Source organism: Sander lucioperca, chromosome 16 (genome assembly GCF_008315115.2).
Source record: "Sander lucioperca isolate FBNREF2018 chromosome 16, SLUC_FBN_1.2, whole genome shotgun sequence".
Lineage (NCBI taxonomy): Eukaryota > Metazoa > Chordata > Actinopteri > Perciformes > Percidae > Sander > Sander lucioperca.
In genome coordinates this window covers 13,384,126-13,410,871 of record NC_050188.1, presented here as the reverse complement: position 1 = coordinate 13,410,871, position 26,746 = coordinate 13,384,126, and the positions used below count along the sequence as shown (strand labels likewise).

Here is a 26,746-nt window from a genome sequence, read left to right as displayed (position 1 = left end):
AAACACTAACTGTCAACAAAATGGCGGCTGCGTTGAATCAACAGAGACCCGAAATGGATCTCTTTCTATTTCTTCTTCCTTGGTGTGAAAAATCCTTTTTCCTGACAGCAACTGGTATCCGTAATATCTCCCGAGATGCTCCGAAATCCACTCCGACGCGCCGTTAGCTAGGCCTGGATGTGTCAGCACGGGCCTCTCTCGTTAATCGGGCCTCCATGTCTACTCAGCCCGTATCGCTCTGTGTCAGTACAACACGGGCATTCTCAGTCCCAGAGAGGAGGGAGGGAGGGAGGGAGGGGGAGGACCGGGGAGGGCGGAGAGGGGAGGAAAGGAGAGGAGAGCAAATGTCGGTCGTACGCGGTTCATGCGGTCCTTGGTCATTGACAAAAATGTATGTTTCATTATTTCACTATTTTCGGTTGCTGTGTTTTCGGCCGGTTGAGGGTGTGTTTGCTGGTATGCAACTGTCAACTGTCCAACTGGCGGTGCCAGCTGCACAGTGTCAACATAACGTTACAGTAAACAGTAGGCTACAGACGGGAGGAGGCAACGGGAGCACTTTTGTCTATACATAAATCATTCTGCTCCATAAGGATGTTAGTTCTTTTCTGTTATAGCTGAATTATTAGTCTACTAATCGATCAGTTTATTGATGTTAAATTAATCTGCAACCATTTGAAATAATCGATTAATCGGTAATTTATTCAGTAAAAAAAATGCCAGAATGGTTCCAGCTTTTTAAACGGGAGGATCTGCTGCTTTTCTCTATTTTTTTTATTTTTTATCTTTGGACTGTGGGTCACACAAAACAATAATCTCAAGGTTTCAATTTGGGGATTATATATAGGCCTAGTGATGGGCATTTTTCACCTTTTTTTGTGCCAATTTTTAAACTAAATGATTAATTGCTGAATCGAAAAATAAACTAGTCGATCATGAAAATAAGAAATAGTTGCAGTGCTATAAAGTTGTTTGTTTTACAGTAGCCACCTACTATATTCTATTAGGGCTGCAACTGCTTATTGTCATTATTGATGAATCTGTTCATGATTTGTTCAGACTAATTGATAAGTTTATAAAATGTCAGAAAAAAAAGAGTGCCTATCACAAGTTGCTTGTTTTGTCCCAAAAATGTTCATTTTAGAATTATATAAATTTATGAAGAGCAGGAAACCATTACATTTGAGAAGCTGTAACCAACAAATGTCCAATTACATGACTTGTTTCAGCATATTCTATACTGCTGTATTTGGCTCCATAGCCAACAATCGTATTCTACTGTATTGAAACAGAGATTTTATATTTCTGTCAAATCTATGATAAACTGCACTATTCTATTTCATTGGATAAGACTATATTCTAATGTATTCTTCTACATATACTGCCATATTGAAAGTAACTTTTTCTATTGTATTCTATTCTATTAAGGTTCAAGATCCAACAAAAAATGACTGTCATCTATTAAGCTGTTACAACAGTGCTGACCACAAAATGCAAAAAGGAACACGGAAAAGCCTTAAATGTGCTGATTATTAAAGAGATTGGTTGTTAGACCAATAAAAAATGTCTGCAGTATGAATATACAGTATCTGACACTGAATCTCTCATAATTAGGGGGATGGAAGAAGCATTGTGGGGATCACAGGGTTAGCTTTAATATAGAGAGCACATCAAAGCTGGATCAGATTGGGTGGAAAAACTAAATATTCTGCATTAGGAAATCGTCTTACAAAGAGCCTTAATGTGAAAGTGTTACTTCATAATTCTGTGAATTCACATCATTTTGACAACCACTGGCAGCCCAGTGGTGAAAGTCAGTCGTTCAGAAAACCACTTAAGAGGGCAGTGTAGCGAGAAGGACACATCACCTCCACATCTCGTCTGCAAACTGCACGTCCTTTTGTTTGTAGTGTAGCCTAAAAATGGTGAAGATGTTGGAGTAGAAGACATAAAGGTCCTTAGCAGAGATGAGTGTACAATAGTGAGAGTTGAAGCTGTAAGTTATGACTGTGATGGATGTAATGCATTTTATTTAAACAGACTGCAGACAGTGCTGAGGGAAAGGTCTGAGGTGAGAAGCGTGTCTCTTGAAAAAAGTAAAGGGAGGTAGATTTGCTTGGCCCGTTTCTCAGATTGCCTGCCTCTCCTGTTGCTCTGTCCTGATGGAGCGAGGTTCTGGGGGTTCTGATGTGGACAGGAGGCTGTTGTCGACACCGTCAAGGCTTTTTCTGCACACTGGACAGGTATCATGCTGCGAGAGGGAGAGAAAAACGTATTAAGCTGCAGGCAATAAGTCAGTGATATAAAAGAATCTACAGTACAACCTGAGATCAAAATTGGTAACAAAAATGTTTCTGTGTTGTCATCACAGCCCTGAATTAAGGATGTGTGACACTCTGAAAAGCTTGACGATCTAACAGACATTCAAACCCCTCAGCCCACTGATCACATCCACTCCTCGTTCTTACCAGCTCCAGCCAAGGCACGATACATTCACTGTGGAAGTAATGGAGGCAGGGTAGTTTCCTGACAGACTCCCCTGATGAATACTCCTCCCTACAAACTGGACACTCCAGTCTGCAGTCTGGGAGAGACAAACAAGAAAAACTGAAACAGAAAGTATGAGTGGTGCAAGAGAAATAGACACAGAGAGACCCAGTCATAACATTTTTTTTAATGAACACCTCAAATGAGCAAGACAGTTCTATAGATCGTTACAGTGTAACAAAGTGATACTTTTGTAATGTAGTACTCTGTTATTTCATTTAGCGAACCCAGTTAAATGATGTGTGAATAAAGATTTATTCATACCACTTTACAACAATTCACATTTATTTTACCTGTTTTATAAATGGTCAATAAGTAACAGTAATGAGTCATTGTAATACATAAATAGAATTCTTTTGGGGTTTCCAGGCTGTAGTAATACCTTTCACTACCTTTGAAGTAGTGCATCCTGGCAAAAAACTATGAATTATTTACCAATATGATACTCATAGTTAGAAAAGAGAGAGAGGGGGGGAGATAATAGGCAGAAAGGGAGGATGAGAGGAGGAAAAGAAAGTAATAATAGAAACGTAAGCAGAGATAAAAAGAGGAAAGGAAACAGAACGATTTAAGAGATTATTTAAGACAGGAAAGAAAGGAGGGCAGGAAAAATAGGAGGAATGGGAAGATGAGATGAGGGAAGGAGAGACAGAAGGAGGAAAACAGGGATAAAAGAGGGGAAGGGGAGATAAGACAAGGAAAGGACAGATAAGGAGAAAAGAGTAAAGGAAATATATCAGGAATGATAGGAGGAAAGGAAAAATCAGAGGAGGGAAGGCAAGACAGAAAGAGGAAATGAGAAGGAAAAGAGATAAGAGGAGGAAAGAAAATATGGGAGGAAGGAGGGAAGGATAGGAGATGGGAAGGAAAACTAAGAGGAGGGAAAGGGATGTGTACAGTGTGCCATGCTGGGATTGCTACCTGTCTGTTCTTGAGAGATGCAAACTGTTGGCAGGGATGAGATCATCTCCTTTTCTGCAGGGGGTGGACCTGTGCCCTCCAGCTGTCCTAACAACTAGGTAAGTGTGAAGAAACAAAGAGTATGGATATATAGGAGGAGACATGAGGGGCAGAGAGGGGAAACAGAGGAAAAACGAGAGAGTCCTAATGGGTGGATAAAAGCATAAGAAATGAACAGTTTGTAACTTGACTGTACCAGAATTGTAGGGGGTTGTTTCATTATAAAATGAGGGAAGAAGAAGAAGGAAACCATACTAAACACAAAGCTTAGAAATATAGATATAGATATCTCTGACCTCTGTGATGACAGCATCGAGACCTCCCTGACCCCACGCATAATCTCCAGGGTTTGAGTGCAACTGTAACATGCTGGATCTGAGTGAGAGAGAGAGAGAGAGAGAGAGAGAGAGAGAGAGAGAGAGAGAGGTTACCACACAACATTAGATGGAATCAAAAGTAAATGATGTGAATCGAAAATTAAAAAGCGTTTACAGTGCAGCTGGTGCAGCACCGGAGTTTCTGCTGTTGGCGAACAGGCCGGCCAAGAACTGCTGCACGATCCTTGAAAGGGCAAAAACAGACCGCAAAGATGTCTGCTTTAGTGTGCTTTCAAAACACATACTGTACCTTTACTTTATATTCAGCTATATAAATTCATGCTATGCCTTTATGATTGTATTGGGTTTAGTAAATCAATTAATGCATGCAGTCAAAATGCACACCACAAATTAGGAGTGTTATACAGCATATATACGGTAAGTCTGATTCTCATACTGCATGATTGCTTAAGATGTAGAATAATAATTTTACAAAGGGATCCTTAAGTATGGAAGATTACAAAAGTGTTACCAACTTTAATCACCTTTTAAAGCGAACCAATCCCATGTAATGAAGTGCATGTATACATTATTAAAAAGAGTTTCAAACTTGTAGAAACTTATAAAACTGAGGGTACTATTAATGTCGTTTTTGTTTATAACAAAACTAGAAATAAGAACAAGAAACAAGAAAAAGCTGTTTATGTGTTTAAACCGTATGTTGGTGGTTATTGGTTATAGGCTACATGTCTACCTTTTAGTTCTTTGTAATGTAAATCACAAGACATAAATAGAAAGAAATCAATAATTAAGTAGCACACTAATGGCATACTAAAGGATGTTTACACCGTCAGAGTTCAGCACACACTGGTTATGTTTCTGTGTACTATGTCCACACACACCCTTCCACTGCAGGCCTTTGTTCAGGCCTGGATGACCTCTCTTGTTCAGGCTGGGAAGGTGACTCTGGTTCTCCGGCCTCAGTAGCGCCTGGCGACACTAGAGAAAGACAGCTCTGACCTGCAGATACCTGCTCGCTGTCATCTGGGTCGCACTCTGATGAGGGCGGATGCGACAGCAGAGCAGAGCGCTCCATAAACAGCAGCTGCCATAACTTGGAGAGAGACCAGAGAACCAATGTGTCAAACAAAGCCTCAGAAAAAGAGGCGTGTACTTATTAAAATGCCATAAGGACATACCTCTGAGAAAAGCAAGTTTGAATCTTCACTGGCCACTGATCTGCTATTCTGCAGGAGACTAAACAGGGAAATACAAATTGTTATTTGATATCAGTGGTTTAAAATGAAACACACAACTCTTAAGAGCCTCACACTGTTACTGCAGTGACCATCATGCATTCTAATACTGTCATACTTTAATATGTTTGTTTTATAAACGAGTATATAGAGAATAGCACATTTAAACACCAAAACTGAGCTGTACCTGGAGTCTTCTGTCACCTCTTCAATAAAGTCAGAGTCACATCTCGGGCATACAAAATCCTTGAAGAGAAAATAAATAAATACACTACATGGCCAAAAGAATGTGTACACTCACATTTCTTGTCGTCATGCCAAAATGATGGGGATTAATCTGCTGCTATAACAGCCTCCATTATTCTAGGAAGGCTTTTGACAAGATCTTGGGAACTGGCTGCCGAGTGATGTCGGGTGATAAGGTCTGGCCCACAGTCGGGCTCCAGTTCATCCCATCGGTTGTTTGATGGGGCTCAGCCCTGTCTTTATAGATATGGCTTTGTGGTCATTGTCATGTTAAGATTTTTTTGCACTTTTTTAATTAGATGGTGACAGGACAGACAGGAAAGGGATGGGGTTAGAGAGGGGTATGACATGCAACAACAGTTCCTGCTAAGAATCAAACCACATACATTGCAGTAATATGGTATGCTTATTTACCACAAGGCCACCAGGACGTGGCAACTGTCACGTTGAAAGAGAAAATGGTCTTTTCCAAACTGTTGCCACAAAGCAGGAAACACATTATAGTCCATGTTTCCTGTCTGTCTTTAGGTCAACCTTTAAAAAATAGCGAGAAATAATCTTTTTTTAATATTTATCTGCATAGGGGTTTCCGCATATTTTTGTCAATATAGCGCAGATGAATCCAATCTACTGTATCTCTCGCTCATAAACTCTCTCTCTCCCTCTTTCTCACACACAGTCATACGCGCATTTGCTCCATCGTAACTATATCTGTGCGTAATCGTGCCATGAAAAGTGGCAGCTGCGCAACAAATGCGCTCCAACAGTGGCTTTCACAGCGCGCTCCTCTGCAGAAATTAATCTCCAGCTAAATCAGTAAAAGTTAATCAGTTTTGTCTTTCGTGGGCTTCACTAAGACGGAAGGGTACACAACTAATCGCGCCCCAGGGGTTAAAGGCACCTATTTGCGGATCTGTGGCATGTAACAGTTTAAGAAGCGCTTCTGGTGCATGTGGCGACACCCAGCCAGCCCCTCCTACGTCTCTCACACGCAGTTGACAGAAGACAACAGTCGCCAACAGTGGTGCTTCTAAATATGGCAACGTGAATCACCAGCTTTTACTCCCTCTATCTCTCTAATGTAAGATATTGGCGCATATGCTGTAGCCTACAAACATAAACAACCACCAACAGGCTGCAATATGTGTGTTTTGGTGATCCCACGAATTACATCTAAAAAATCAATCACGCAGTTAACTACTTTCAAAAATAAATAAAGAGCTCTAAAAATCGCAATCACTCCATCCATTCGCGTGGGTTATTCTCAGGCCAGCACGTGTGGAATAAAAACACTCTCCAAAGTGACTCACCGGGATTTTGGGGTTTGTTTCACATTTACAGCAGTGACAGAAAAACCTGTGTTGTGGTGTGTCCGCAGCCTCCGCCATCTTCACGGTGACGCACAGTGCCTGACCTGACGTCCGTGTAGCAGCCCATAAAAGTCTCACTCGGTTGTCCAACGGGTCCGAGCAGTCCCGGAGAGTTTGGTGCCCGTGAGATATGTCAGAAAAACGGCTGTAGACAGAGATAGCACAATCATATCGTTAACGAGCAGGCAACCCCCTCCTCAGTTTCCCCTTTATAATAAAGTTTATTAAGGAGAGATTAGTAAATATATAAATAACCTTCGGCGTCAAGACTTGCTTCGGTCACTGCTGCAAAGATCAAGTTGCTAAAAGAAGCCAAGAGCTCCAAAAGCAACAAGTTGGATCACGGATGTAGTTTCCTTCAAGTGTGTTGGGTGTCGCTAGAGAATAAAAAATGTTTAAGTGAGATCCTCTCTTTTTTTAAACACAAATTTGATTCAAATGTATTGAATCCTCTGCCTAGATTGTAACCAACTTGTTTCGGTGCAGAACTCGATCCAAACGGTTTCCTAGCAACGCAATTCCAGCTATAAAATGTCAGTTTATGACAAATAATCAGTGTATATGTTATGATAATGAACTTGCTTAAAGCGGGAGGTTTGAGTCTATTAACACATTAAAACAATATCAAAATACAGTAGGCCTATCTTGATAATTATCTTGTCAATGACACAATGCATTAATAACTGTAGTAGACTGTGTAAGCATGACATTACATTTTTATTAAAACCAAGACAGTGACCTGTAATAATAACAATAACCAAAAGCAGCACCAACAAAACAGTGACAGGTATATTGTAACTGAAACAACACGTTTATAATCTTTACAGTAAAAGAGGTTTTGGCAAATAAGTGAATACGCATTCTCATTTGGAATAATAACAAAGCTTTGTTAGTTTACATTTAAGACACAAAAAATTAGCGTTGGCCAAAGTTGAGCAGCTCAGTTATGGATCAAATGTTAGAATGGCAACATTTCAGTGTTCAGCTCCAACTCAAACATGGCCCTGCATAAACACAATGTACATCTAGACCAGGGGTCACCAACGCAGTGCCCGCGGGCACCAGGTAGCCCCCAAGGACCACATGAGTAGCCCTCAGGCCTGTTCTAAAAATGAAAATTGAATATTGATATTATCTGTTTCCCACCTTGTTAAGTCATTGTTGATAATTATTGATAATGAGAAATCATTAACGTGATCAGTGTCTTCACATAGATGACATCATTAATCATCATTAATCATTAATAATCATATATAACTAAAGGCAAACTGAGCAAATTTGTTATTTCAGAAATTTTTATTCAAACTGGTAGCCCTTCATATGACTCAGTACCCATGAAGTAGCTCTCAGTTTCAGAAAGGTTGGTGACCCCTGATCTAGACTAAGTCATTAAAAAATGGGAACTATCCAGGCTAGAACTGTCCGACTTGGCACACAGCTTATACAACAAGTGTTTTCCCTGCATTCACTGACACTTCACTGCGCTACATTTCATACAGTTTAGGCATCTTATTCTTTTCACATTTCAAACTATCTTTTTTTAATTTGTTGACTCCAATGTAGCTAACTTGTCCTGTACACCTTTAGAAATAAGACAACCCCACTTCTGTCTCATGCACGTGCCCTGTAGTTCAGTTGCTTTACTTAGGTAAATATACAGACTCAGTCACCCCCCTAAAACAAATTCTAATTACCTGTGGGGAAATAAATACAAAACAGATCCTCCATTAAGCTGAAAGGGCCCTCCTCCTCCTCCATTTCTCTACCCTCCCTACCCCTCTTGTCCCTCTCTATCGAGGTGCGGTGAAGGCCCCCTGGGCAGCGCTGGTGGCAGCACTGGTGGCAGCTTGGCGTACGACCTGATTGGACATGACTCCGGTGGCGAACTTCGCCAAACGACCTGATTGGACATCGAACTCGGCCTGGACCTTCTGAAAGCCACCAACAATCAAAGATAAAATCCCATCGTCATGGTTACTGAGGTTTCTGGCCGGCACGAGCCACTTGGCATCATAGCACACCATAGTAAGCTAGATTTATATTGGAATATTTATATTTTAAATACATATATAATACCCTTTGTATTACCTTTTTTATTAATATCAATAAATTAGGTCTCTACTGGACTGTGTTTGTGTATGAGAAATTCTGTGAGATTTTATGATTAACACCTACCCTAGAGGCATGTGTAACTATGTAGTTGTTGCTCTTAGTTACGTTGTATCTTATCTTATTTAAGACAGGAAAGAAAGGAGGGCAGGAAAAATAGGAGGAATGGGAAGATGAGATGAGGGAAAGAGAGACAGAAGGAGGAAAACAGGGATAAAAGAGGGGAAGGGGAGATAAGATGGGAGGAAGGAGGGAAGGATGATAGGAGATGGGAAGGAAAACTAAGAGGAGGGAAAGGGATGTGTACAGTGTGCCATGCTGGGATTGCTACCTGTCTGTTCTTGAGAGATGCAAACTGTTGGCAGGGATGAGATCATCTCCTTTTCTGCAGGGGGTGGACCTGTGCCCTCCAGCTGTCCTAACAACTAGGTAAGTGTGAAGAAACAAAGAGTATGGATATATAGGAGGAGACATGAGGGGCAGAGAGGGGAAACAGAGGAAAAACGAGAGAGTCCTAATGGGTGGATAAAAGCATAAGAAATGAACAGTTTGTAACTTGACTGTACCAGAATTGTAGGGGGTTGTTTCATTATAAAATGAGGGAAGAAGAAGAAGGAAACCATACTAAACACAAAGCTTAGAAATATAGATATAGATATCTCTGACCTCTGTGATGACAGCATCGAGACCTCCCTGACCCCACGCATAATCTCCAGGGTTTGAGTGCAACTGTAACATGCTGGATCTGAGTGAGAGAGAGAGAGAGAGAGAGAGAGAGAGAGAGAGAGAGAGAGAGAGAGAGAGAGAGAGAGAGAGAGAGGTTACCACACAACATTAGATGGAATCAAAAGTAAATGATGTGAATCGAAAATTAAAAAGCGTTTACAGTGCAGCTGGTGCAGCACCGGAGTTTCTGCTGTTGGCGAACAGGCCGGCCAAGAACTGCTGCACGATCCTTGAAAGGGCAAAAACAGACCGCAAAGATGTCTGCTTTAGTGTGCTTTCAAAACACATACTGTACCTTTACTTTATATTCAGCTATATAAATTCATGCTATGCCTTTATTGTATTGGAGTTAGTAAATCAGTTAATGCATGCAGCTGTTCTCTCTCAGTCGAAATGACAAAGCACATTTTTCAATATATAGCTAAGTAATATTAGTAAATATATAAATAACCTTCGGCGTCAAGATCAAGACTTGCTTCGGTCACTGCTGCAAAGATCAAGTTGCTAAAAGAAGCCAAGAGCTCCAAAAGCAACAAGTTGGATCACGGATGTAGTTTCCTTCAAGTGTGTTGGGTGTCGCTAGAGAATAAAAAATGTTTAAGTGAGATCCTCTCTTTTTTTAAACACAAATTTGCTTCAAATGTATTGAATCCTCTGCCTAGATTGTAACCAACTTGTTTCGGTGCAGAACTCGATCCAAGTCGTTTCCTAGCAACGCAATTCCAGCTATAAAATGTCAGTTTATGACAAATAATCAGCGTAAATATGTTATGAGACTGAACTTGCTTAAAGCGGGAGGTTTGATTGAGTCTATTAACACATTAAACCTTGTGTTGTCTTCCATTCGACCATGCATCGTCCTCCCGGGTCAAAACTGAAAATCAATTTTTCTAACGTTTTTGTCTCTTTTGGCGCTTTTTTCAATGTTTTTGGCACTTTGACGTTTAACGCTTCTTTTCATTATCATTTATAAACACCACTAACACCAACTCATTACTAGATTTACACTTATATTTGGAATTCTTGGCCAATAAACCTCATTTATAGGAAATTATACCTTATTCTTCAGTTAAAAAGCCTAGTTTTTAGACTAATATTAAAGGAAGGATAATCACAGAATGTGATTCCTGCTTTTGGATCAAATTCTTGGCTTCCTATTTTCTGAAAATTCAAATGATTGTATTTGATGTTTTTAACATTTTGTCAGAACAGTGCCATACTTAGCTATGAGGAATGCATGTTGGCCAAGCTCAGGGGGCTGAAAATATTATAATTATGGGATGTTTTTTGTACATTTTCCTCCAGCTGTTTTCCACCCTGTTAGGGACATAGGTAATCACAAAGTTTTAAAAATGTACAAGTGAAACAATACTGAACTTTTCTTGGATAGAATGTGTCCCTTCTGATAAAAGTGTCATTCTTGTTGCTGCTGCTAACAGTTTTATTATTTATGAAGAGTATATATCTTGAATATTAAGAATCTGTACCTTTTTGGTCCCCATTGTGTTGTCTAGTATGGGGAATTTAATCAATTAGAAATAAATGTATATGTATATGCATTACATGTACCTCACTTAACAAAACAACATACAAATACACCAAACACTTAATTTTGTGGTTAAAATATTTAAAAAAAAAATCCTTGCCTAACAGGGTGGAATGGAACATAACAGGGTGGAACCAAGTAGCTAGGTCTCTCTAACAAGTCAGATTCACCATATCCAATGATTTCTCCCTTAATGTCCTGCATGGTTAACCTACCATATTATCTGGAATAACATCAAAATAATAATAAAAATCCTGTGGGGTTCCACCCTGTTAGGCATGCATAACGTAACATGGTGGAACCCGACATGGTGGAATTTTTTTGCTAAGTTAGCTGTAGCTCTTTGAGTTAGCAACATTTAGCTAGCACACACTCTACAGATGAACAGGTCTTAAATAACTATTTCTAACATGTTTTTTTTAAATATTTTATCCAATAAACATTTTCCATAATATACACTAAAAGGGTGCAACTTCAAGGGTACCTCAAGCAGGTGTGTCACATGAAATTGAGAAAAATAAAGGAGAGAGTGACTGTTGGAGCTTACCTCAGTATTCCAGTTGAATTCCCTCCAAAAACAAATGTTGTCACTTCCTACAAATGGCTATATGGATTTGTAGTCTTTTTTGGGAGGCAAGAAAATACAGACTAACAGGGTGGAAAAAGACTGTGGGGACATAACTACAGAAAACAAATGTAGTGTCACCAGATTTACTTCCTTGACTAAAGGAAGTGTGCCCCAGTCTATCAAAGTAATAAAGAATAAGTTGAGGTTTTTATCATTTTATGGATTATATTTATTGAGGAAGTTGATTACATTGCATTGGGGACATGCTGAATTGAATGCATATACCACAGAAAAAGGTGCTTTAAAGAGACGTAAAAAAATAAAAGTAATTTATCTATGTTAAAGCAATAGAAAACACCTTAACACATAACAAAATTAATTTGTTATAAATATGTCTAATTTTAGACAATAATAAGAGTAAGGAAATCATTGGGACATGGAAATTTGATCCAAAACAGGAATCACTACGTTCAGTCGAGATACTGTTTTGAAAAATTAAAAAGAAACCCATATTTCTGATATAAACATTTAGACAACGGGTCAAATTTGACCTGAAGACAACACAAGGGTTAAAACAATATCAAAATACAATATCCTGATAATTATCTTGTCAATGACACAATGCATTAATAACTGTAGCAGACTGTGTAAGCATGACATTACATTTTTATTAAAACCAAGACAGTGACCTGTAATAATAACAATAACCAAAAGCAGCACCAACAAAACAGTGACAGGTATATTGTAACTGAAACAACACGTTTATAATCTTTACAGTAAAAGAGGTTTTGGCAAATGAAGTGAATACGCATTCTCATTTGGAATAATAACAAAGCTTTGTTAGTTTACATTTAAGACACAAAAAATTAGCGTTGGCCAAAGTTGAGCAGCTCAGTTATGGATCAAATGTTAGAATGGCAACATTTCAGTGTTCAGCTCCAACTCAAACATGGCCCTGCATAAACACAATGTACATCTAGACTAAGTCATTAAAAAATGGGAACTATCCAGGCTAGAACTGTCCGACTTGGCACACAGCTTGTCTTTTCATACAACAAAAGTGTTTTCCCTGCATTCACTGACACTTGGTCCGAATGCGCTACATTTCATACAGCTTAGGCATCTTATTCTTTTCACATTTCAAACTATCTTTTTTTGAATTTGTTGACTCCAATGTAGCTAACTTGTCCTGTAAACCCCACCTCTGTCTCATGCAAGTGCCCTGTAGTTCAGTTGCTTAGATAAATATACAGACTCAGTCACCCCCCTAAAACAAATTCTAATTACCTGTGGGGAAATAAATACAAAACAGATCCTCCATTAAGCTGAAAGGGCCCTCCTCCTCCTCCTCCATTTCTCTACCCTCCCTACCCCACTTGTCCCTCTCTATCGAGGTGCGGTGAAGGCCCCCTGGGCAGCGCTGGTGGCAGCGCTGGTGGCAGCACTGGTGGCAGCTTGGCGTACGACCTGATTGGACATGACTCCGGTGGCGAACTCAGCCTGGGCCTTCTGAAAGCTGGCATCAGTCTGCCTGTATAGACTGTGGACCTAAAGAGGGGGAAGAGCAGAACGCACTGACACCTGATACATGGAGCAATTCATCCTCATATCATGCACATTGTGAGGGTGAAAATGATACACAGAACCCGATATCGTGGCTATTCTTCAGACTGCTTGTGATCTACTGACCGCTTCATGGCAAGCGTACCACCTGGGCACAGCAGGTGCGAGTATTTCCACAGACCAGGTAGAAAGTATACAGCATGACAATTTGGATTTCATTTTCTCCCTTTTGCTTTATTTTAGGAGCCACTAGATCATGTCACAATATCTTTTAATTGTCTACCATTCATTTTTAGTCTTATGAAAAGCATTTACAACCTAGGTGCACATTTATATTGAAGTATTATTATTATTTGACTTAGACCTACTTATTCATTCATTGGATTCATATGAATACTTTACATGGACAAACAATTTTGATTACTTGTCTGCCTTTTTGCATGATTGCCTGCATTTTAAATACTACCTTTATTAATGTTATCTTATGTTAACATTGAGTGTCTAGTTTCTCAGTTATAATCAGATATTTCAAGTATTATGGTTATTTTTCAGGATATTCTATTTTATAACGAAGGTTTAAATAAGTCTGACATAAGTTACTATAGAAAAACATCCCTTCAGACTAGCCTGGTCCAGGTCAGGTTAGCTTTTAGGATTAACCAGTGTTACAATCAATCCTGACTAAAACAGTGCCCTCTAGAGGCATGTGTAACTATGTAGTTATTACCAAAGCCCGTCTACGGAAAGCCTTTTCACTCCCTATTTAGGCCTATTGTACCGAATTTGGTTGCAGTTCCACCAGAGTTCCACTGGGGGTGATCGCAGGTGAGTGCAAAATGAATGGGAGTCTATGGAGCTAGACGGCTAAATGTGTCTCTTTTGCCTAATTGTCGTTGAGAAATCTCAGATTTGATTGTAGTTTTTGCAAGTTCAACATGGAGTATAGGTCAAAAGTCCTTTCGATTTCTTACAGGTTGAGTCGTTGTTGCCCATAACACGCTAGCATTCTGCTAATGAATGCTGATTGGTCAGTGAAGGACTGATTACGACCAGAGATCCCGCTTGACGGCATCCGAAGCGGAACCAGAATGTCAGAGTGAATATTTTGGCGTGGTCTTTAAAACATTAGCAAACCTCTTTCTAGCACGTGTATTGACAGGGAGAGCCTAAACTGTCAGCTGTGTTGTCGATGCCTCGAGAGAAAAAAAGAAGTGACTCAGAGCTTGCCGTAAAGCAGAATCTCTGGCCGTATATGTGTATGACGTCATTGACATTTTAAAAGGCTTTTTAGAACAAAAAAGCCACTTTAAATAAATCTAACACCCAGCAGTGTGTATTTTCTTAGCCTCCCCTTTCAAATGCAACATTCAAATTACTAGACAAAAAAATATATTCTGAGAAAAGTAATTTTGAGGGGTATAGCTCCATAGACCACCATTCATTCTGCACTCGCCTGCGAGCGCCCCCTATATGGAACCAGAGTGGAACTGCAACTAGTTCAGAAGCCGTAAGTATCGAGAGTGGAACTTCTTCCCTTATTAGAAATTCTTTGTTATTACTTAGTTACGTTGTATCTTATCTTTGCGGTGCAACGGCTTTTATTTTAGTCAACCATGAATTAGAACTAACTTATAATTTACGCTATAACTAGGTTTGAACTTACACGCTGCTGGTGCAACAGGCTGCAGGATACTTTGGCATGTAAACACCTTATCCAGGTTTCTGATCATTGTGTGCCTCGTGCTAAGGTGTGTTATCAACTCAAGTTAAATAGTAGTTTGTCGATAAAATAAAAAAAGAGTTATCAAAGTAGTACAGTTCCAACAACCAAAGACCAAATGTAATGTTCAGGATTTAAGACAGGCAGACAGATGATCAGAAACCTGGATACTGTTAAGATCATGTTTGTAGGGACATGAATAACCAGGTTTAAAAAAAAAAAAAGCCACATCCTGAAATAGATAGAGGATAGTGTGACTGACACCTTGTCAAAAACACAACCTTAATTTAAGTCACTACCTGTGGATTTTCCCTGTATGTAAACAAATGTATTCAGCTTTCACCTTCTTCAGCATGACAACTCCCATGGCTGCTTGGGCAGTAAAGAGGACGGCATTCATCATCATGATCGCACCAACAGGGACACTGGTCTTCAGAGCAGCCAGGCTCACGATCCAACCGCTGAGGGGAAGAGACAGTGAAAAATAAACCAAGGAAAGAAACTGGAAAGAGTCGTGCATCTGTCTAACACAGAGATGGTTTGTTTATTAGTCATACCTGAAACCCCACCCAGGGATACCAATAGTCATGATGACGGAGACAACCACTTGGGCAAAGAAAACGAAGAAGAAGACAAAGAAATTGAAGGAGCTGTCACTCCTAGAGAGAAGAGATAATAGTGTTACAGTAACAGCTCAATGTCATTTATTCTTTATGTAGCTAACTTGTCCTGTACACCTAAGAAAAGAGCAAAAACTTTACACTGCAAGTGAAGGATAAAAGTTACAAATTCTGGCCAACACGTTTTTGGTGCGTTGGCTTTTTCACCAAGATGGTGGAACACACCTGAAGGCTTTGTACATGGGTCGGTACCAACAGATGAAGGAGCAGGGGGTGAAGAGGAGGCCCCAGAGGATGGCGAGGCCCAGGCCAACACCACCCGACGGGTCCACGCAGAACATGGCCATGGAGGAGATCAGGTTGAAGAACAGCGTGCAAGTGCATACTGGACATTGATAAAATAGCATGAAAGGGAAACAGAAGGAAGAATGGGAGTGGTTGAACAAGAATGAACAGCACAGCAGTCGGAGTTTATAGATAAACTCTTTGTTGCTTTATTACAGATCTGTGTACTAAAACCCAAATCCAACACACCCCTCCCAACTCTAAAGAAAGAGCCAACTTGCCAGGACTTTGGCTGATGCAATATGATGCTATTTATTACCCTCCTTTGCCTGCTGCTTGGTTTAGAGTTGGCTCATTCAGTTGTCCCTCTGTCCAGGCTCAAACAGGTTTTGTTTTAGGACATGCCTGAGCTACAAGAATGATCATCCTTTGAATTTTGTTAAAGGCCATTTTTATAAACAGTTTTTTGTCTGTTTTAAATAGTACTACTGTACTGTAGTCTCGCATTGCCAGACCTATCTCCACAGCGCTGGGGAGGAGGGTCTGGCTAGTCCACATAGTAGTCCGGGATGGGAGAATGTGCTCTGGTTTATTGGCATTACTTTAAACCAATCACAACCGTCTTGGGCGGTGCTAAGCGCCGAGAGGAGCCATGGTGGCACTGCAAAATAGCTTCGGGAAGGAACTTGTTTTGGTGAAAGATGTGTACGTTCAAAGGTTGTTTGAGTCGTGCAACAGAAAACTCAGATTGGACAGATAGTCTAGCTAGCGGTCTGGATTTACCCCGCAGAGATCTAAGGGGCAGTTAAACATACTCCTCATAAATCGACTGGAGTTTAAAATTACAACACAAAGAAAGCGGAAGGTAACGGACATCCGGCCGAAAAGTGACATCTGGCAGAATTTCCGGCAGAACGAGAGCAATCCTGGAAGTGGAACATCGTGGGTATAGACTAACTGTACTGTAACTGGGGTTTTGTTTTGATTTTGTTAATAAAATCAATGTGTTTACATTTACTTAAGTTCTTAACAAGGACAGCAGTTTCAAACCATTTTAAAAACTTGTCTTTACAAATAGATCTTTGTTTCCAGTAACACCGCTACCACGATAAAAAGTGTTTGATGTTCAAACCTGTAATCATATGACTTATAGTGAAATTTACTTTGGGTACATGGAGTGTGATTGACCTCTCTACCACTTTGATTTATGACAGATTTAGCATTTTGTGTAGCTTATATATTACAATATTTAATTATAACTATATTAGGTGTCAAGACAGAAGTTTAAAAAAAACCTGAGTTATCCAAAAACAGTAATAAGGAACTTAAACATACAATTCATATTGTTGTTTACATTTTATAGCTTTATAGGCCAGAGGTTCCCAATCCTGGTACCAGGCCTTGGAATATTAGCTATAATTCAACAATAAAGCAGAACTGCTTTTGCAGTAATTAGATCAAAATTATAAAAGGTTACCATTCCACCATCAGCATTCAGCAGTAAAAAATAAATATAAAGCTAAACAAATTCTTTTTTGCTTTCTGTTTATTTATTTTTTATGCTCTCTCTCTCTCTCTGGTTAGCTCACTTTCTGCCTCACTTTATTTTCCTCTTTCTTTCTGTCTCTCTGTCTGCATCAAAGTTCATTTATTAAAACATTCCAGAACCCAAACTTACATTTATGAACATGCATATGAACTCGAAAAAAAAGAAGTAATTTAAGGCCCCCTTTAACTTTTTCCCACTGTGCATGCTGACGGGATGTGGAGAACAATTACGATCTGAAGCTTTGGGTCGGTTATTTTCAACAATTTGAATTGATTATTGCGTACGGTAGATTCCCCCGGTGAAGATAGCTAAACCATCTTCAACTTTTGGTGGACACTGATTTCAGCCGGGTCCTGCCAAAGTCCTCGATCTGGCAGTAGAGTGTCAGAGTCTTTGTGCAAACATTCCAGCTCTTACTCCGGACAGTACAGTCACACACAGACATGAGTCAGCTCTAGGTTCACTTTCTTACGTGATTGTCTCAGTTACAAAACCTCCCCCATCTGCTAAAGTGTCAACAGATGGAGATTTTAAATTTTCACTACGATCACATACACAGTACGAATTCCCCATGCAAGCACAACAACGCAAACCCCTGGAGAGTTTAAACACTTTGATAATTATGTTACGTTATGACACTGCAACAATGTTGCTGGGAATTCACACAACAGGGCATAGTAAGAGTTACAGGAACTCACATATCCAGAAGTAATACATGATGGTGACGGTGCGCTGGAAGCGCTGAGTGATCTCGACATTGATGTCCTGGTAGAAGCAGGGGCCCACAGGGCAAAATGAAGGCAGTGGGGGCCAGTTATTCTGACGGGCTGATAAACAGAACAGTGGGAAAACGTCACTAACAGTGATTTCTTTTGAAATCATTAAATCAATAATCCATTAAGGTATCTTAGGTATTTATTTCCCCTCTTATCCTCCCTCTCTTACAGGCTCCAGGTCCCAGGCTGTGTGACTCAAGCTCTCTCTCTCTCCTCTCCAGCTCCTGGGCTTTCTTCTCCAGCTCCTCCTGCTTCTTCAGGAGCTCTGCTGTGGTAGCATTCACTGCAGTCTAGCACAGTAAGACACAAAGTAAATGATGCATCCGAACTGCATGCCAAGTTTCAAAGAGAGATGCTATGTCTGGTATCATAAATAATAAAAAGGATTATTTAAAACGTGGTAGCATAGAAGCTTCACAGAGGACAGGCTTTCAAGGTACGCATGGGAACTTTTGTATCAGCATTGACATCTAGTGCACATTTCTATTTTTCAAAATCCAGTAATAGCTTAAGTACAATCCCATTTTTGTGCAACCAACTGCCATGTGCGGACCTTAAGATCAGATGCTGAACCCTAGTCGAAAGTGACAAGCAACAAGTGTTTACAATGCAGCATGTATACCTGGGAGAAATTGGAGCCATAGTTGCGAGGCTCAGTGGGTGTAGTCCTGCTGGGTGGGGTCTGTGCAGGCACAGATGGAGCAGAGGGAGAGGTGGCTTCATACGGAGGTGGAGGCTGGTAAAAAACAGACATCATACATCATTTGACCTTATCCTGTAAGCACGCCCAGAAAGAATATAATTTCACGACTTTCCGCATTGAAAATTGCTTAATTTGTTTTCTTCTTCCCATCAGTAACTTCACATATAAAGCATTATACTGCATGTACAGTAATGTGGCAATAGAATTTTACTGACACTTAGAGTTTAAAATGTATGAATGAATGAACTCTGAACTACGCACAAGCTTACAAACAGTCAGATCCTAAATACTGCATATTAATTTTCAAACAATACAACAAAAAGAAAAAAAACTAAGAAAAATGATTTGAATAATATTTACAATCAGTTTTTAGACCTTCATGTCTGCAACAAAATGTATAAATCACTGATTCACTTCATCGATACATAATGCATGTATGAATGTATGTATCAATGTATGAATGTTTGTATGTATGAATGTGTGTACAGTATGTATGTATGAATAACTACTGGAGAAATCAGAACATATGAAAAACTTAATAATCCATCTTGCTTTCTTTTCCAGCCTTTTGAGACAAAGTTCGCAAACTTAAACAACCATTCAACTTTTTTTAAATCCGTGCACCAGAATATTTCAGGGTTAGACATTTTTCAATCTTAACAAAGTCCCTATGTAATAATATTTATATATATGGTTTGATTTGTTCACTCAAGAACCTACATTTTATTCTAACACAAGTAAATAGCTTTCATATTTTCTCCCAAATCATAGACCGCCATCAGTTGTAATTTCGTAAATATATGAGTTGTATTTTGTGTAGTGTTTGTGTAATGTGAAGTAATGTCTAATGTTTGTGTATTGCCTAAATTGTATTGTCACAAAATAGACTGCAGGACCCAAGGAAGAATAGCTTCTAGCTTATGCTGAAACTAGGCCTGGGCAAATATTCAATAACTTATCATATCGTGATAGTTGATCAATATCAAACATGTTCAATATATACTAATAAGAGACGGGACCACCAAATCTAGCAACTGGGTTTGTAAGACAGACTTATTTACAGTATTTGTGTGTTTTTCATTGTTGTGTCGACATTGGGGTTGATAATTGAAGAACAGTTGAATGTTATATTAAGTGTTAAACAGAAATGTTTAAATTTAGCATGTTTGTTCTTAGTCTAGGTAATTCAAATTATGAATAGTTATCAATATCGATCAATATGATCAAGCAATATCGTGATATACCTCTCAGCCATATCGCCCAGGCCTAGCTGAAACTAATGGGGATCCAAATAAACAAACAAACAAACCATAATCTGGCTGGAAAAAGCGAATAAAGCACATCAGATCAAAATTTTTCCCAACTCATATGTCATTGTGGGCAAGCAGGATGCTTGTGCTCATGCACTCCGTTTGAGATGACAGAGATATACAAAGACTAGTTCAGTTTCAAAAGAATTCCATGTATAGTTCCTATTGCTGTAGTATTTGCCAATATCAACAGCTGACAGGAAGTACACATGGACCCAAGCTGTTTCCTAGCAACAAAATGTCAATGACACGGCACATAACGTAGACCCAAGCTGTTTCCTAGCAATAAAAATACTCAAATCTATAACATGCATATCGCAAAGCAATGAGTATATTTCAGCTCTTTCATCGCAATTAGTCTTAATGAAGTACATTTGTACAATCCAGTCCTCCTAACCAACGGAGCAAAGCAGGCAACTGCCCCCCAGGGACCCCAAAACTCTAGGGACACTTTTACTGTTTGATACTTACTGTGTGTCAACTGGCATTTTAATTAAGATTATATCTCAGTTATATCTTGCACCAATAAAGCAGAAGATCATCAGCTGACATTATAATGGCATTATGATAGCTGCAGTTTTATTACACAATCTTGAGGTACTGTATTGTAGGGAGGTTTTTTAGCCTGGCTCCAGACAACTGAACTGCCACCGCCATCTGTGATTTCTTCATCGAGTCAAATAGATTGAATGAAGGAAGTGAAACGAAATGGCAATTTGGTGTGATTATCAGGCTACCGATGCTCTGCAGTGACCTACAAAGTTAAATGCAGTCAGTTACTTTATCTGAAATTTGATTAAACACACCAATCTTTAGTTAATGTTTTGTTTATAACGTTCAAATTCATTTTACGTGAGTTTATGCATTAGTTCTTCCTACAGGTAACCTCCATGGGCTTGCACCCATCTCTGGAAGCAGGCTGATAGACACTGTAAACACAATAGACTTCTGAAGAGTAGAAAAACTACAAACTATTGGATTAAATATTAAACTAAATAGCAATTCAGTCTGATTATCTAGCTACATTTCTGCAGCCTCATGCTTACACGTTGCATAATTCTAAATTAACTTGTATTCATTCAAATTACCACACAGCAAACCGGGAGCCAGGCGTTTGTGTCTTTAAAAAAAACCCAGTACATCGCTAATCGTACATAGTTTTCACTGTTTTTGTTTTAATTTTTCTCTGTGTTTGTCACAAACTTTAAAATAGGGCATTTCAGACAAACAAAAATAATAATAATAATACAAATTTTTTTTTAAAAATGGATGATGTATGATTAAAATATCCATCCATCCATCTTCGTCCGCTAATTTTATGGAAATGTTTTTGATTGCTGAATGTCAATAAAAAAAGGAACAATATTTAAAAAAAGAAAAGAAAACCTGTACAAAATAGATGGTTAATAGAGGTAACGCAGTACATTTTTCCCCCAACTCTGTCCTAGGAGTGGGAGAAAAAAAATTGATTCTTAGATGCTTTGTGATTCTCTCTTGAAAGATTATGTCTCAATGAAGAGAAGTAATTAATCGACATTATGGCCGCCTCTAACAATTTTGTAAGACCGGGCTATAAAACATGTGCATGCTGTTTACCTTCAAAGCTAGGCTTCTCTCTTCTTACATTTTGGTGAGTATGGCTGAGCGTGAGCAACCGCAGATGGATACAATCCGACCAGCACCCCCTGGTTTAAAAGCTAGTGTATGAAAGCATTTTGGCAGACAAGGGCCACACTGTATGCAAGTTGTCACACTTTTGTTTCTTTTCTTGTTGGTTCTTTGCAATGCTGGGAAATATGTTGGCAAATGTAACCTTCCAGTTGACACATCTCTTCCATTTGTTTCTACTATTGTATTAATAAACGATAATGGAAGTAAATGTATTTGTTGTCTATGGACCATTACAAATATGCCGTGCTTTAAAAATAGCAAGTATTCTCACAGTGAGAATAAATCGTGTATAGAAATCTAAAGTGTGAATCCATCGATAATCGTTTTATAATCGCATCGTAGCCTTCTGAATCAGAATCAAATCGTAAGGTGCCTAAAGATTCCCACCCATACTCTGTCCCTGCAAAAGTAAACATTGCAAGCCCAGGCATGACACTTTTACATGTACAGTACATTATCAACAATTACCCCTTATTATTACCTTATTATCTCACAGAAAACAAAGAAATCTTACTTACCCCAGTAGTATTATCAAATGGGTTGTAAAGGTCCAGTGTGGCATATCCTGTGTTGCTGCTGTGTTGAGTCACTGCAGGGTCCTAGCAGACCAAAAACAAATGATTATTCATTTCACACAGTAATACATTTGACTTGGTCTGCTGGAACATGAATCCTTGTCAAACAAACCTGAGTGGCTTCTATTGATGTATTCATTGTTAATAAGAGCTTCAAGTGGGCAAAGATTAAGAAGGGCAGAAAGGCCCAGAAAAAAAGCCACACACGTCACATGAGCAACAACACGCCTGCTATTACACAGAGCCAACACCAATGACTTCCGCCAATCAAACACACACCATGAAAAACTACGCTGACACAGGCTAATTTTAGATTAATATTTCATTTCACCCACTTGGAAAGGGTTGTGGTCGTCCATCGGCTCTGGAAAGCTTGTGTATTTTGACATATCGATGGCGGGTTGTTTGGGAAAAGAGAGCTAACGTCAATTAGCCACCACTTGCTGCTAATGTTAACGTTAATAAACACAAGTCACGGCGAGGAAGAAAAGCAGCGGTTGGGTGTCTTCTAGCAGACAAAAAGCTGCATTAGTTTCTTTTCTAAATCGAAAGGGCGGGCGATGTAGTCGGTTTATCCAGTCAACTAGCTACCCGCCCCTCCGGTGGTCATCTCCCCGCAGTCTAGATAACAGTGAACACGATTTACGGACAGGTTGACGGTTGTATGTATTCCCCGCTGTTTTTTGTTCAAACCAGTCCTCACTGTCAAGATGAAAAGGATCGCTGGAAAGCAAAGCAGATCCTTTATTTTCTCTGTTTCTCCTGTATACTAATAACGGTAAACAGCCGAGGAACAGGAAGTAACCATCCGTCATGTGACTGCTGCTGCGGCACAGAAGCACGTGGGAACATGAGGGGGCGTGGCCAAGCATGTGTGCTGCCAAAAATGGTTAAAGGTTAAAAAAAACAACACAATGAAATGTATAAACTGTAGTGCAATGGTACACAGTAAAAAGGTGCTGAAAATAAATATGATATTTATATATATATATATTTAGATATATATAATGATATTTTATAGGCTAATTTACTGTAAGGGGATTCTTGGTGTTATAGGGTTATTGCACAGGGATTTTTCTGGCACTATGGACTGATGTTAACTGTTTATACAATTATATTATACCATATAAATCATCTTAATTAAAATTATAAGCTGATAATAGATATACATCTTGCATTTGATTGATTTACTGCCAAAAGGTGTGCAGATTTGTCATTGACCCTTATGGAAATTCATTGTTTGCTTTTAAGCATACAATGGCAACTAAACTTTTGATCTGTGAATTATAAACCTAATACTTTTGAAAGAATATTCTGATTATATATGATTTGGGCATCTAACTCCACTCTTAACATTTGCTGCCTGTAGGCTATTGAATGTTTGATCTTTGCAACTGTTATGTTTTCATGTTTTTAAAAGATACGTTCCTTCTCTTCCAGTAGATGTCAGCCTTGTGTCTTAAATAGTTTGCTCCCACTTCCCAGGTCTTGCTGACTGTGATTCTTAGGAGGAATGTGTGATGCAGCAAAAGTAACATTGATCCTTCTTTAGCATATTTTATTATTACCTTGGACACATGTCTTCAACATTCATCTTGAATCATTGTTGCTTCAAGAATGTTATTTTCATGGAACTTATTAGATGTGAGTTTCCTAGAGTTGTTGTTCTCTTAGTGGTCCCAGCTTGTATGAAGGGTGCATTCTTAAAGGACCTTTTCATAGGCTTTTCTCATATATGACCCTTGCAGTCACATGTTGAGCAGCAGCTGAAAGGATTCCTCCTTTAGTTTATACACACTTCATGGCTTAATGCCCTTGTATAATCCAGCCTGGTCTCTTTCTTCTCTTCTCCTACCAATCACATGGGTGAGGGCAGTCATATGATTTCAGAACATACACATGTCAGACTGTCACGCACACATGCAGTACTCACATAGCCCTTTTCATAGACAATCTGTACATTCTGTACTGTTTCTTGACCGGGACGCTATTGTAATTAATGAACCGATCTTAACACATATAGACTGTCATATGCACAGGTAGGCAACCATTAATACAAATTACATATAAGGGTTTTGCGTTATGGGAATATAATATTTATGTATATCAGTGGTAGTCAGGACCACTTCTGGAGTCAGAAGATGATGGCTGAGCATCCAGTTTGATTTCCCCTTTAATTAACTTTCAGGTCATCTTACATCATAATGTCTGACAGTATCACATAAAAGCTATATGATGTTTACACTGAGTGAAATATTCAAACCCAAGGCTCTATGTTTTTTACGGCTGTACCATTGCATCAAATGGGAACATTCTAGATGTCTTCTGCATCATTTTAAAAGCATTTCTCAAAAATTTAGCCTGACACAATTGGTATCTCTGGAAACGTTGGGCTCTCTTGAAATAGAGCTCTGTGGGTTTGAAAAATGTTTTGACTGCACAGCTTGAGAAAAACATGTTTATGTTTATTTATTTTTTTACCTTTTCAGGCCTCTGACGCAATCTAAAAACAAAGAAGAAAAGATAATAAAATCTAAAAAGAGCTCATGTGCAACCTGTGACAATGGGGCCCAAAGATGACAGACGTTTGTTTTTAAGGTTTAGGAAAACAATGTCTAACGGAGGTGGAACAAGTATCTACTGATTAATTACAACATTACAACATTAATGACCATAATACAGGGAGGTGAGAGTGGAACTAAGGCTGTTTAATATTACTGCCACTGAAAGTCTGATTCATAGATCAATGCATTTATACTTTACACTTAGCTGACACTTTCATCCAAAGCGACTTACAATTGCTATATATGTCAGAGGTCACACTCCTCTGGAACAACAAGGGGTTAAGTGTCTTGCTCAGGGACACATTGGTTGATGTATCGCAGTGGGATTTGAACCTGGGTCTCCCACACCAAAGGCATGTATCATATCCACTGCGCCATCACCACCATGCAGCCATTGAGATTAAATTAATTTTCGATGGAGAACCATATAGAAACATAGCTGACATGTAGATGCTGGGTGGAAATGGATGTGGCATGGTTAGGATAGCAAAGAATTTTTACAGGCACATTAGTAATGAAAACTTATTTGCTTAACTGTTGCAACTAAATGAGCAGGAATCACCACTTGTGTTGTAGGCTTTACTTTGTTTGTCTTCATGCCCTGGTCTAGCAACGTCTGTGTTTGTCAGCTGACTCCTGTGAACCATCGTTTCCTCTAATTGCCCTGTCATGATTGGTCCAGATGGCCCCGATTTAAATGCTGGGCTCGGTTCCTCCCTGTCCTAAAACCACAGCATTCTTCAGCCAATCGAGCAATGCAGGCTCCATGACATCACTGCCTGAGGAATGAACTGGCATAACAGTTGTGTGTGGAAAAGGACCCAGCTAACAAGGAGGGACTGGGTGGTTTAGACTGCTCCTATGAGGATAACAACCATTAGTCAACCAGTCAAAGGGGTCATTTAGACAGAATCAGGCGTCTCGTGTGTGTGTGTGTGTGTGTGTGTGTGTGTGTGTGTGTGTGTGTGTGTGTGTGTGTGTGTGTGTGTACGCGCGCACAACACCAATTTTCTTATTGCGCAAATAACAGGAACTTTCCAAGCACTGCGGTTTTGATGAGTGCTTACACAAAAACATTGGTTTTCATCAAGGCCATTGAAAACATACTTTCTGCTTGGGAGACATAATAGCAAGTACATGACGAGTGAAGTTAGTGTAAACCATGCATACTTTAGAAAGTAAGTACATTTACTCAAATCCAGTTTTGATGTACTTGGACTTCACTTGTACATTTCCATTTTCTGCTACTTTTTACTGCACGACATGTATTTGACAGCTGTTGTTACAAGTTACTAAAAAACGTATGGTTATTGTTAACAATTAAACTAGCGGCTCCCAACCTTTTTGACTTGTGACCCCTCACAAAAAGCAGGTGTGTTTGTTCCACCAAAGATACATTTCCCATCTAAACTTCTCACATGGTTTAATTTAAATAACTGTACACATTGTTAAACATTTCACAAAAAAGCAAAGATTAGAGAAAAGTCCAAAATATTCAAGTAATTTTCTGTAGCAGAACATTTTTTCTGGACCACTGGACTTATTTACCTAAATGTACAGTATGTTAAGTAGCTAAAACTAGCTACACCTAAACCTGCTACAATAATGCATCATCCATCAATGTTAACAATTGAATAATGAAATTTACAGTATAATAATATATCAGAACAAGCACTTTTAAGTCCATTTTGCTGATATTAATAATTCTTCTGTAAGAAAAATGATATATGCAGGACTGTAATTGAGTATTTTTACATTGTGGTAT

General features: G+C 39.1%; 3 protein-coding genes across 7 annotated transcripts in view; all 3 read right to left on the bottom strand.

The window, feature by feature from the left end:
- ash1l (ash1 (absent, small, or homeotic)-like (Drosophila)) overlaps positions 1–279 on the bottom strand; it is a 31,170-nt gene extending 30,891 nt beyond the window's left edge. For both annotated transcript variants that reach the window (XM_035992781.1, XM_031296024.2), the window contains exon 1: positions 11–279. The gene's annotated coding sequence lies outside the window, so the exon portion shown is untranslated. The remainder of the gene's footprint in view (positions 1–10) is intronic.
- A 1,351-nt stretch (positions 280–1,630) lies between these two features.
- si:ch211-81a5.1 (E3 ubiquitin-protein ligase RNF115) lies at positions 1,631–10,202 on the bottom strand. Of its 2 annotated transcripts, none has more exons than XM_031296019.2 (10): positions 9,983–10,202; positions 6,637–6,841; positions 5,268–5,326; positions 5,024–5,081; positions 4,727–4,938; positions 4,000–4,068; positions 3,804–3,882; positions 3,469–3,562; positions 2,469–2,584; positions 1,631–2,251 (listed from the first exon to the last, which is right to left on the bottom strand). In XM_031296019.2, exons 2-10 carry the CDS (start codon positions 6,712–6,714, stop codon positions 2,129–2,131), a joined length of 888 nt encoding a protein of 295 aa, XP_031151879.1. In that variant the 5' UTR covers positions 6,715–6,841; positions 9,983–10,202; the 3' UTR covers positions 1,631–2,128. The 2 variants fall into 2 exon arrangements, with proteins under 2 accessions (XP_031151879.1, XP_031151880.1); XM_031296020.1 differs by lacking the exon at positions 9,983–10,202 and adding an exon at positions 6,952–7,167.
- scamp3 (secretory carrier membrane protein 3) lies at positions 8,240–23,246 on the bottom strand. 3 transcript variants are annotated; one of them, XM_031296015.2, is made up of 10 exons: positions 22,753–23,246; positions 22,361–22,441; positions 18,781–18,894; positions 18,328–18,448; positions 18,081–18,209; positions 15,774–15,933; positions 15,486–15,587; positions 15,272–15,389; positions 13,140–13,193; positions 8,240–8,582 (listed from the first exon to the last, which is right to left on the bottom strand). In XM_031296015.2, exons 1-10 carry the CDS (start codon positions 22,804–22,806, stop codon positions 8,487–8,489), a joined length of 1,029 nt encoding a protein of 342 aa, XP_031151875.1. In that variant the 5' UTR covers positions 22,807–23,246; the 3' UTR covers positions 8,240–8,486. The 3 variants fall into 3 exon arrangements, with proteins under 3 accessions (XP_031151875.1, XP_031151874.1, XP_031151876.1); XM_031296014.2 differs by lacking the exon at positions 8,240–8,582 and having other exon boundaries at positions 12,294–13,193; XM_031296016.2 differs by lacking the exons at positions 8,240–8,582; positions 22,753–23,246 and adding an exon at positions 22,530–22,701 and having other exon boundaries at positions 12,294–13,193.
- Between the last annotated feature and the right edge of the window lie 3,500 nt (positions 23,247–26,746).

Coding starts and splice junctions, on each gene's coding strand:
- si:ch211-81a5.1 (XM_031296019.2), bottom strand. CDS start 6,714: ATGGCGGAGGCTGCGGACACACCACAACACAGGTTTTTCTGTCACTGC. Junction 4,939..5,023: donor CAAACTTGCTTTTCTCAGAG/GTATGTCCTTAT, acceptor TCTCTCTCCAAG/TTATGGCAGCTGCTGTTTAT. Junction 4,069..4,726: donor CAAAGGCCTGCAGTGGAAGG/GTGTGTGTGGAC, acceptor TGCCCTTTCAAG/GATCGTGCAGCAGTTCTTGG.
- scamp3 (XM_031296014.2), bottom strand. CDS start 22,806: ATGTCAAAATACACAAGCTTTCCAGAGCCGATGGACGACCACAACCCT. Junction 15,588..15,773: donor CCCATGTACAAAGCCTTCAG/GTGTGTTCCACC, acceptor TCTTCTCTCTAG/GAGTGACAGCTCCTTCAATT. Junction 13,194..15,271: donor GAGTTGTCATGCTGAAGAAG/GTGAAAGCTGAA, acceptor CCCCCTCTTTAG/GTCCACAGTCTATACAGGCA.